This window comes from Limulus polyphemus, unplaced genomic scaffold (assembly GCF_000517525.1).
Source record: "Limulus polyphemus unplaced genomic scaffold, Limulus_polyphemus-2.1.2 Scaffold1066, whole genome shotgun sequence".
Taxonomy (NCBI): domain Eukaryota; kingdom Metazoa; phylum Arthropoda; class Merostomata; order Xiphosura; family Limulidae; genus Limulus; species Limulus polyphemus.
Window position 1 is genome coordinate 289,159 of NW_013666676.1, and position 12,872 is coordinate 302,030.

At 31.0% G+C, this 12,872-nt stretch overlaps 1 protein-coding gene across 1 annotated transcript; it reads right to left on the reverse strand.

Annotated features, from left to right (window-relative positions):
• Window positions 1-5,134: 5,134 nt before the first annotated feature.
• LOC106461958 lies at window positions 5,135-10,398 on the reverse strand. Its single transcript, XM_022389060.1, has 3 exons — window positions 9,764-10,398; window positions 7,986-8,279; window positions 5,135-6,649 (listed from the first exon to the last, which is right to left on the reverse strand). Exons 1-3 carry the CDS (start codon window positions 9,825-9,827, stop codon window positions 6,531-6,533), a joined length of 477 nt encoding a protein of 158 aa, XP_022244768.1. The 5' UTR covers window positions 9,828-10,398; the 3' UTR covers window positions 5,135-6,530.
• Window positions 10,399-12,872: the final 2,474 nt, after the last annotated feature.

Sequence of the window (12,872 nt, forward strand, 5' to 3'; positions counted from 1 at the left end):
GTAAAGACTTGTGTACGTTAAAATTTCGTCGGAACGAAGTTACGGAAAAAATCAATTAACAAACGGAGACGTAACAATATCAAAAAGTTTACCTTTAATTAAAATGAATTAAAGTAACAGGATAGGAACTTCATGGAGTGATTGGGTGAAGTATTGTATTATTTATTAAATTTAAGAGATTAGAAATATAAGGATCTAGTCATTCTAAGTTTATGTTGCTGTTTATATAGTTGTACAATGAAAATTGGATACGAATTTCAGGATATAGCTTCTTTTATTTTTAAGATTAAGTGGTTTGATTTTAATAATATGTTTAATGTATTATAATAATACTCAGTTTTTGTCCGTCCTGAAAATGTGCGTCCACCTTGCTATCTAAATGCGCTTGATCGCGCACTTCGTTCCAACGGATGTAAATATACTTTAGTAGACATTTGGTACAACATATTAAAAACTTCTAAAAGTTTTTAAAAAAGGTCTAACGTTAAGCTGTAGAATAACATCATAAGCTTATTTATTGATAATATCAAATACGGTAAGATTTAGCCCTAACTAAACCAAAACGAAAAACGTACATAAGCTACAATGTTAATTTATCTTTTTATCTAACATAGGCCGTTTTTAATAAAAGCTTAACAAATGTTAGGCCTAAAACAAATGGACTTATTGATTTCGGTGTTTGTGATCAAAATCATTTTTTCATTATTCCATAAATCCTGCGCTTAAAGAACTATTGTTGCAATAAAAATACTAATTTGATCGCAAATGTTTTGTGGATCTCTGCTAGTATATATTTATATATATACTTATATGTACATATGTATTCTCATACAACTTATAAGAATATTCCTGGAATATTAGATCATTTGTTCTCCATTGTGAGCTGTTTCTGTTGTCACGTTTTGAGGAATCAGACAGTACAGAGCTTACCTATCTGGACAATAAGGTTTACTATCCAATCTTGTTTAGCCATTGATTCTATCTCGTTTGGAAGCAAAGTTTATTAGTTATTGTCCAACCCATTTGCTTTGCCATTATAAAAGTCTTACCAAACATTATTCTTGAAATAGTTACTTAGAGTAAAGGGATATCACCTGACAAACAAAACCTTGAATATATCAGTTTTTTGGTACGATAAAGTTTAGTCCAAATTTAACTGAAGCAAAAAAACGTGCACAAATTACAGTGTTAATTTATCTCTTTATCGAATATAGACAGTACTTAATAAAGGCTTAACTAATGTTAGGCCTAGTGAACTTATATATTTTGATATCTTCGTTTAGAATTCTTTTGTATTATTCTATTATTTAAAGAAGTAATATACAAAAAAAAAAAAATATACAGATTTGACCGCAAGTGTTTTGCGAATCTTCGTAAGTTTTAAATATTTCATTTATTTTCAAAACTAGAAAGTTTTCCCACAATTAGATGCATAACAGAATTGTACTTTCACTTTAAAATTTTGAGTGCTCAAATGAGTTGCTATATGTAAAGTTTAAAATTTAATTTCATTGGTGAGGTTTGTAGATTTGTTGACTCTGTACCCTCATCAACATATGAGCTTTATTCCAAAGCTACCTCTTTTGTGAGGACACATTCTGTCCCTCCCCCCATCTCCCAGTGGCTCAAGAGTAAGTCTGATGGCTTATAACGCTAGAAACTGGGTTTCGATACCAGTGATGAGCAGATCACAGATAGCCCATTGTGTAGCTTTGTGCTTAACAAAAAACAATGGATACATTCTACCTACATTTGTAATGCTATTTGTTTTTGTCCTAGTTGTTCAAAATATTTAAAAATATGTATGTATAAATATATAATTTTTATCTTTCAGTTAATTGTTTTTCGTATAGATACAAACATAATATTTTTATTTCTGTCAATTTCGATCTTATATTAGAACTGTTGCTGATAGATTCAGAATACCGAAATCACCAGTATAATATTTCAACCTGGGTCCAGGAGCTCAGAAATGTTTCGTTTGTGAGACGATTCACCACTGCATCAAAAGTTAAAATCACGAAAGAGAAAAGTATGAATAAAAAAAAAATGACTGTAAAAAATTAAAAACGTTAATATAGACCAAACTTTTCCCCACAGTTTGAACAGGAAACTGTTACTCATTTATTTCTAAATGTACGTTTATAAGACTTGTAACAGTTTTCAATTCTCGTCTACAAGTTTGTTGTGGCTATTTCACAAACTGTAAATATTAATATTTCAAGCAAAGATTAAGTTTGACAAAAATATTTCAAATAACTCAGGCCTGCTAATTTATTTTAGTTTAGTTGGAGATGAACGTTTTCCTTGGATAAATTTCATCAGATTAGAACGACAGTTTACTGTTAGTCTTTACACAGAAAAGTATGAAAAATATGAGTCTCCGGTGAGTGACAGGTTTGGGAAAAATTCTGAAATTATTAGTTCAAAGCCACATTGTGGCAGGTTATTTTCTTTCGCACACATACACGTAATTGAACGGGTAATTGGCTAATAATTATTGAAATTTAATAATTTATTACAAACGAGGTAAAAATAATATAATATTTATCATCACTGAGTGTCCAATATTTTTAGAGTTCGACTTAATGGTTAGGAGGAAAAAAATCGTGCAGAACTAATCAAGAAAGACAATAACTAGTAGTATAAGACTACTTTAAAACGACGTCACTTCATGTCACGTCACTTTTCAAGTAACTTTTTTTTGCATAACCCAATTAGTTATTCAACTTTATTTTTGACTTTACGGTGGTTAAGATACTGTGATGTTTGAAATATTAATTATGCGATACTTCCGACAATAAGGTCGATAACAATGACTAACGATACAAATTATCACTGTGCCTCCTTTAAGCAGCAGTATGTTGTTGGACATCTGTAGTATATGTGTGTGGATTCCATGTTAGGCTTCATATGAACCCTTCATTAAACACGGTATATGTAATCAATAATCCCATTTTCATCTGGTTCTCCCTAAATGTTCCTTCCTAAACATTAATAACTGAATAGCTGACATCATACTAAATAAAAATATGTATGTGTGTGGATTCTATGTTAGGCTTCATATGAACCCTTCATTAAACACGGTATATGTAATCAATAATCCCATTTTCATCTGGTTCTCCCTAAATGTTCCTTCCTAAACATTAATAACTGAATAGCTGACATCATACTAAATAAAAATATGTATAGACTTTGCTCCAAACCAAGTATATATATGTGTGTGAATCTTTAGAAGGTTAGTCAAGATTATAGCAGAAAATATATGCTATAGATAACCACGATGACATTAAGTTTATATCACAAAAATTACATCATTCAGACCAGATTAACACTTAAAGAAGTTATTAATTGATTAAATGTGGTTTAATTAGTTATACAAATATATCTTCTGAATTGCAGAAGTAAATTTGAGATTACAAACAATATTACATCTTGAAATCATGTTTCCAGTATGTGTATTTATAATACAGTTTGTATATTTATAATACAGTTTGTCTATTTATAATACAGTATGTCTATTTATAATACAGTATGTCTATTTATAATACAGTTTGTGTATTTATAATACAGTTTGTGTATTGATAATACAGTATGTGTATTGATAATACAGTATGTGTATTGATAATACAGTATGTGTATTTATAATACAGTATGTGTATTTATAATACAGTTTGTGTATTGATAATACAGTATGTGTATTTATAATACAGTTTGTGTATTTATAATACAGTTTGTGTATTTATAATACAGTTTGTGTATTTATAATACAGTTTGTGTATTTATAATACAGTATGTGTATTTATAATACAGTTTGTGTATTTATAATACAGTATGTGTATTTATAATAAAGCTGAACTTTATAGCTTGATACGTGTTCTAATATGTGCGTTTACGTTAGGTGTTTCATCTCATATGATTGAGACAAAATCTGTAGTTCTATATTAAGATTATCATTAATTCAGCTACCTTGTCAAAATCCAGCTGTTAATTCACACAATTTTGTCTTATCTACAATGTACAGCTTTTTACATATTTTTTTTTCAAATTCTACCTCTACAGGTAACCCGCTCCTTCACTGAATGTTTTATTCTATTATTGTTTATCGTGAACGGTAAAATACCGATCTATAAAACCTTGGTGATTAATAAAGTTGTAGCACGTGACCTAAAATAACGGATTGTTTCAATATTAACCCACAAGTAATAAACATGTAGCACGCGACCTAGAATAACGGATTGTTTCAATATTAACCCACAGGTAATAAACATGTAGCACGTGATCTAGAATAACGAATTGTTTCAATATTAACCCATAGGTAATAAACATGTAGCACGCGCACGCGATCTAGAATAACGGATTGTTTCAATATTAACCCACAGGTAATAAACATGTAGCACGCGACCTAGAATAACGGATTGTTTCAATATTAACCCACAGGTAATAAAGTTGTAGCACGCGACCTAGAATAACGGATTGTTTCAATATTAACCCACAGGTAATAAACATGTCGCACGCGACCTAGAATAACGGATTGTTTCAATATTAACCCACAGGTAATAAACATGTTGCTAGTGGCCTAGAATAACGGATTGTTTCAATATTAACCCACAGGTAATAAACATGTATCACGCGACCTAGAATAACGAATTGTTTCAATATTAACCCACGGGTAATAAACATGTAGCACGCGACCTAGAATAACGGATTGTTTCAATATTAACCCACAGGTAATAAACATGTAGCACGCGCACGCGATCTAGAATAACGGATTGTTTCAATATTAACCCACAGGTAATGAACATGTAGCACGTGATCTAGAATAACGAATTGTTTCAATATTAACCCACAAGTAATAAACATGTAGCATGTATTGTTTCAATATTAACCCACAAGTAATAAACATGTAGCATGTATTGTTTCAATAGTAGCCCACAGCCTTGCGGATAAAGACAACAGAATTATTTAATTGTTTATAGCGTCCCCATTAATTACCAAAAAAAAATGTAATTTGATCACTTGATTTCAAAATACGAGAAACTAATTTAGGAATTGAGTGGAACATTTAGTATTTCAACAAAAAAAATCTTTATATTAGACAAAAGAAACACAAAGAAAATGTTATCCAAGAGAATGACAGCTACAACTACGTTTTATAATCAACATAACATTTACAATCTACAAAATGTCAAATTATCCCGAAGAATCGTTTGTTTACTTGTATAAAGACTTGTCAATATGTAAGTTAGAATTGAGCTGATAAAAGAAACTGCCGAGTCATTATATACGTAAACAGAAAACAACATCATTTTTTTTTTTACTGGAGTTACCGAGATCTCTCAAAGAAAAGTATCTTCAAAGCCAAAGCAACTAAATCAAATAAAGCATTTTTTTGAACTGATGCTGTTTTTTTTTCAGAAGAAATCTTTGTAATCACAATCACAAGTTCATCTAATAATGGATATAATAATAAAAGCAGTAATACTTTATTAAAAGATGTATTCTAGACCGACTGTTGTGTTTTGATTACCCAAAATATTTAACCTAGTATAATTTTATTCAGTATAAATTGTTGCATCAATATATATATATAAACACAAATAGTATCTAATATGAAACAAACATTTTACGAATTTGCAAAATACACGAAGTTCGAAATACTTCATTTTGTGATAATTCTAAAGTAAATCAAAGTAAAATAACAGTTACAAAATAAGCATGAATCTCTAAATGACAACTAATGAATAAAGTGAATTGTAAAGTCCACACTTTTACTCAGTTGTGGTGGGGTGGGGAGTTGTATTGTATCCTTATGCAACAAACAATAGTTTTCCAGTAACTTACATTGGAAGGAAGTTTGTGTTTATATCGAACTTGCTGGAAATGACATATTTTTATACAGAAAAAATCACGGAATGTATATTTTTCAAGTTAAATTTTTTCTAGCTAAACAACGTTATCCAGTACACAGGTAGAATTAATTAAAGAATAACATTTCGAAAGTTTACCATATGCTCTTGGGGAAATTCTAGTTTCTACATCAATGATAAAAGGATAATAAAAATTGAGAATTGTCTTATATAACATGTTTGATCTTTTTTTTTTCTTCCATTTTTCGGCATCACTTTATTATTATTATTAGGTGCTAAAATTAGTCGGGATCTTGTGAAATAATTCTCTAAACTTTCAGTTCGCTCTCATTGGTCGACTTAAAATAATGACCAGTGATTAACCTATATTCTTTATTAAGCGAATCCCTGATAAAAAGGTCAGGATTAGGGTATTTTCCACTATAAGTATATCCTAAAACGACAGCAGTGTTATGAAATTCCGTTTTTTTTCTTTTTTCATTTCTCATCGTTCTTGAGTAGCACGTGCATCTTGTTTAGAGACAGAGGGACTGTTTTATCTTCGACGTGAAACGTAGTTATCCTATTTCTCTCTCTAAAAAACCACCATGTTTGTTCCTCACCATAGAAGTACTACACGCCATTGCGTCTTTAAAAAAAAAATCACCAAATCACTGACTGTCACCGATTCACTAGGAGAAATACACTACATAAGACTCCAGTAACTAAAGTGGTTGACGTCGAAAACCTGGTTCCTGATGATGTGTGTTTCCCATGTTGCATTGCTGCCGGATTTTCTCCTAGGAAATATATCAAGTACAAAAATTTGTTAGGGTAACTCATCTAAGAGTAATATTAAATGTATTAATTTAGTTCACTTACATGAGTCTAGAGGGCGCAACAAGTTCTCTTATTATTAGGTAATATAATAACATTCTTCTAGCAAGCTTTCAGCCAACATTGCGAGAATTTTGTTTGCTAATCGCCATAATATTTTAACGATTTAAAGGAAACCAGTCTGTGTGAAAACGTAATGCTAATACGTACTCTGTTCACCTGAGACATTGGTGAATTTTCTATTTCGATATAAAAGTACTAGAATATTAGATACCCCAAATTTCGGCAGATGATCTAATGGTTGTCCTAGAACTAACTTTTAGTACACAGAAATACAAATACAAATGATCCCCACTTTTTGAAACAATTCTTCTCTCTCTACATACATATACAACGGTCAGGTGGTTAGAGCGCTCGACTGGCAATCTGCGGGTTCGAATTCCCATCCCACCAAACATACTCGCCCTTTCAGCCGTGGGGACGTTATAAAGTGACGATGAATCCCACTATTCGTTAGTAAAAGAGTAGCTCAAGAGTTGGCGGTGGGTGGTGATGACTAGCTGCCTTCCCTCTAGTCTTAAACTGCTAAATTAGGGACGGCTAGCGCAGATAGCCCTCGTGTAGCTTTGCGCGAAATTCAAATCAAACATACAACGCTTTAAACAGCTGCTACTAGATGGCGGCACCCACTTAAGTTATCTGTAAGGGAAATAAAGAAATACCTGAACAAAATGATTAAATTGTAAAATCAATTTATTTACCGATCCCGTTTAACTAGGATATTTTTGAAGATTTATACACTATAAATAGTCAAAAGGGTTGTTATGGATGTACGTGACCGTTACAGTTCTTGTATTTCTACTTAATAACATAAAGAAACATGAGCTTCTGTTCGTTTCATGTTATTTATTGACGGATATATTCTCTAAGAGAGAGAGAGAGAGAGAGAAAAAAACAATAATTCTAGGGAACGTCCAGTCCGCAGAGCAAGAGACATCTGTAAATATTGTATTCATTATAACTATACAACGTACTATAAGAAGTATGGGCAAATGTACAAGCTACTAGTCCGTACCTAAGAATGTCTTTTCGTGAAATATTTTAATCAGCTTACGGTTATAAGAAACCAAATAAGTATTTGTGAGTCAAAATTCGCATTCGTACGCTTTGTTAACATTCTGTTTCATAAGAAATACAGGCCCTTTCTGTTTTATAACAAGTTTTTCTTGGATTTCTTTTTTCATCAATGTTACCTGCTCTCTCCTATAACCTATAAACTCGCTACTACAGATAGCTTACCATTCAAAACGTGTACTCCTATTTCTGCTGGATCCGCATTTGATGGAACGCAGGAATAATTTCCTGAATCCTCTGGCCTGGCTTTTCCTATCCTCAGTGTGCTTGTAGTCCGTGGAGATTTCTCCGTTTTAACTTCAATACCTTCTCGAGTGTCATAATTGATCACGTGGCCATTATGGTACCAGAAAACGTAATCTGGGGGGACAGGGTTCTCAAGGACAATACAGGTCAAGTTGATGGTACTTCCACTTTTAATGTACTGGATGGAGCCTTCTTTGATGATGGCCTTGCTCACTGCGGAAACACAAAGTTAAAACATAAGAAACAACACTGAATGCGTGAAAAAAACTAAACTAATACACAAGCCGCGTACAACACGGGTAGTCTAACTTACCCGTTACACAGCATATCCACAACACTGTAGCACTAAATTATCTGTTACCCTTGACAATTACAATACAGGGAGACTAACTTGCCTGTTACACAGCACGTCCACAACACTGTAGCACTAAGTTATCTGCTACCCTTGACAATCACAATACAGAGAGACTAACTTACCTGTTACACAGCACGTCCACAACACGGTAGCACTAAGTTATCTGCTACCCTTGACAATCACAACACAGATAGACAAACTTACCTGTTACACAGCATAACCACAACACGGTAGCACTAAGTTATCTGCTACCCTTGACAATCACAATACAGAGAGACTAACTTACCTGTTACACAACACGTCCACAACACGGTAGCACTAAGTTATCTGCTATCCTTGACAATCACAACACAGAGAGACTAACTTACCTGTTACACAGCACGTCCACAACACGGTAGCACTAAGTTATCTGCTTCCCTTTACACTCACAACACAGGGTGACTAACTTGCCTGTTACACAGCATATCCACAACACTGTAGCACTAAATTATCTGCTATATAACATGGATAAGCATGAAAACATCTAAGTAATTCCTATACAAATTACAGAAAGTTAAAAAAATGAAGAAATATGAAATACTTAAATCCTGTTCTGTACACTCACAAAACGAGAGAAAAGTAAAAAGGATACGAAACAAAATACTAGTTAAACAATTCTAGGTAATTTTCTGGTCACAATATGGAGAAAAACTACCAGATGAAGTAAACTAATATATATATAGACTTCTAAAACTTTACAATCAACATGAAAAAACTAAGTTCTATACCAGCTTTTAAAATATAAAATTAAATTATTTATCAACTACACAACACATATAAAGGAATTTTTTTCCATAATCTTATATACTTGCATCTACATTAAAATATTTGAAAACATCTCTGACATTATATGCTTTTATCTGTTTATATAATACTTTTACTTTGTCTCTTACTACAGCTGATTAAAAATGTTGAGAAATTGTCAATCAATAGTTTAAAATAACTATTGATTATTGACCTTCAGAGTGAAAATATTAAAAAAATTTTAATAACTGATAAATTGTCAGAAATTCTTATTAATAAAGATTATTTAAGCTTTCATTTTATAAAATACGAAAGAAAAAGCAGAAAAGAAAAAAATAGATAACATAAAGAGAGAGAGATGAAGCTGTTTCTCATGTTTGTATTTAAAAAAAAACATACAAGAAAATTAGCTAAAATATGAGATATAAGATGGCGCCACAAGCAAGAGAAGCTTGTATGAACACTTTAACAGTAGTATTGTGAATAGTAACAACTTCAGTTCAATAAAAACAGTTTGATTGAGCAGATGACAAAGCGATTTCAGTAAAATATTCTCTACCATACTTCACTCTCTCATTTAGAGGGAATATTTGGTCCCAGCCTCGGAAGGATTGATATTTCATGTCATCAAACAAACAAGGCCGCTGAAAGTTCTTGCCTATACGAATTCAGTTGTTCGGATAGTAAAAAATAAATAAATAACAAACGAACAAACAGCATTTCAGGTCCCCAGAATCGGAATAAGTTAAAAAAAAACTGTATAGCTTCGGAAAAGTAAAATTAATGGAAGAATTTTGATTAGAACAAATATTCTCGTACTAAACAAAACTTCAGAACAACACAGAACGTCTTTGCTTTGCAAAAAACAGGCCCACTTTTCTTACCAGTGTTGTTTTGTTGTTTTCCACAGCACCTAAGGAAAACGAGCTTAACTATGCATTATAAGCTACACTCGCTTATCATTTACTAGCATGGTTGTAGAATTAACGAGAGTGAAAAAGCTGTTTAAACCTGTCTTGTGTAGTACTGAAGTTTATCATTTATCGTCATGGCTGTTGAAATCGTTTTTAATCGTACCTTATGTACGACACTCGTTTATCATTTATCGTCATTGTGACAGAGATCTAAAGAAGCATAAATCATGTATATCACCTACATAGTTGTAGATATCTCGTATATCATGTATATTACGTATATAATGATATACGAGATATCTACAATACATGATATACGAGATATCTACAACTATATACGTAATATACACATAGTTGTAGATATCTCGTATATAATGTATATTACGTATATAGTTGTAGATATCTCGTATATAATGTATATTACGTATATAGTTGTAGACATCTCGTATATCATGTATATTACGTATATAGTTGTAGATATCCCGTATATTTAGTGATATGAACGTCACTGTTTATAGTCACGGTACTACAGGTTATGGAAAGAGTAAATTTTACTGCCAAATTTTACTAAAAATGTGTCGTGCAGGCAGTCAGATTTTGTTTCATCTTAATAAGAAATGCTCGAGCTGATAAAAACCAAAGAACGTAGACATGTGTAACCCAGCTAACTTGGGGATAAAAGTCTGTTAGTTTCGAGTTTATTTTAGCCATGATCAATTCGATTGTTTTCACCCAAATCCTCAGAATGATGAGTAGTTTACAAAGTAGAAAATTTATGTTATTAAAAAGGTTGTCGAAAATGTATCACAAAATCTACAGGTTTTAAACGAAATTATATGATATGATGATTTTTGATAGATAAAAACATTCCTTCTACCCCCACACATTACGTTTAAAGTTAACACGTGTATATATTTATATATATTTGAAATACAATTTCATGGACCGATAAAGATGCCGATTACCCCTAGTGGCAACTAAATATGTTCTATATTTATTTATTTCCTTTACTGAAAGGTGTTATAAATTACGACGTAATAACTTGTGATGAAGATTAACAGCACCTTCAAAAGTTTTAATTACTTCATATTTTATCCAAGCGGAATAAAACGTAAAAAATCCTAATATTTTTAATATTTTTTAATATTTGCTTTTAACGAAATCAAACAATATCTTACTGAACTACGTTTAACAGAAAAAAAAAGAATGCTTCCATAAATTAAAATTAAAAAGTAACGTATGCCAGTAATTATTAAACAATGTAACATGACAGTAATTATTTAAGAATGTTAATATGCTGGTAATTATTTAACAACGTAACATGTCAATAATTATTTAACAATGTAACATGCCAGTACTTATTTAACAATGTAACATGTTAGTAATTATTTAACAACGTAACATGTGAGTAATTATTTAACAACGTAACATATCAGTAATTATTTAGCACTGGTGACATCTCAGTAATTATTTAACAATGTAACATGTGAGTAATTATTTAACAATGTAACATGTGAGTAATTATTTAACAACGTAACATATCAGTAATTATTTAGCACTGGTGACATCTCAGTAATTATTTAACAATGTAACATGTGAATAATTAATTAACACTGTTAATATCTCAGTAATTATTTAACACTGTTAACATCTCAGTAATTATTTAACAACATAACATGTCAATAATTATTTAACACTGTTAACATTTCAGTAATTATTTAACAACGTAACATGCCAATAATTATTTAACACTGTTAACATCTCAGTAATTATTTAACACTGTTAACATCTCAGTAATTATTTAGCAACGTAACATCTCAGTAATTATTTAACACTGTTAACATGTCAATAATTATTTAACACTGTTAACATGCCAGTAATTATTTAACACTGTTAACATGTCAGTAATTATTTAACAATGTAATAATTAAAACAATAGAAGAAGCTTGATTTGTTACAAAATTAAAAACATAAAAAAACAAGTAACAAAATCTAACATAAAATGGGAGGTGAAAACAACTCCAAACCTTCCGACAAAATCTTTTCTGGTGGTTTCCGCTATGCTCATGATTACATGCATCTGGAACTGAACGTCAAATGTCCAACATACATATGAAAATAAAAACAACCACATATTCGATCAAACAAAATATAAATACCAGTATAATAAAAAATAAATGGGAATCTGTGTTAATAGGTAATGGAAACTGATATTAAGAAATCATTCCGTAAAAAAAATAAAAAAATAAGATTATTAATTAGAATATTAGTTTGAATCGTGCTTTTAGTCTACGAACACGTTTGCAACAAATAATAATAAAAAGAGTCATTTTAAACTTAGTTGCTGAAGTTTTTGTTTCTTTTAGCGACTCCTATCGTGATTGGAATGTAACTGAATAGTTTAAAAGACTGAGGGAAGCTCGTGGTAATAAAGCAATAGATTATATATATATATATATATATATCTAATTGTGCGTTAAATAAGAAGTTTAATAAGATGTTTTATAGATCATACTCTTCTATAATATTTGCGCTGATGATATAGATAAAATAATAGTTTAGAAATAATATAGCTACAGTACATATTTCTTTTCAAATCAGAATTGCAATTTAACGATAAGACAATATCTTAAAGTTTAAATTTTATTACCAGAGCTTTCAGACAAATGCTATTTAATAAGGAGATCTTCTCCTTGGAAACTACAACATTCGTCCAAAGTTCATTACTAAACATTAAACCAAAGCGTTCTTCTT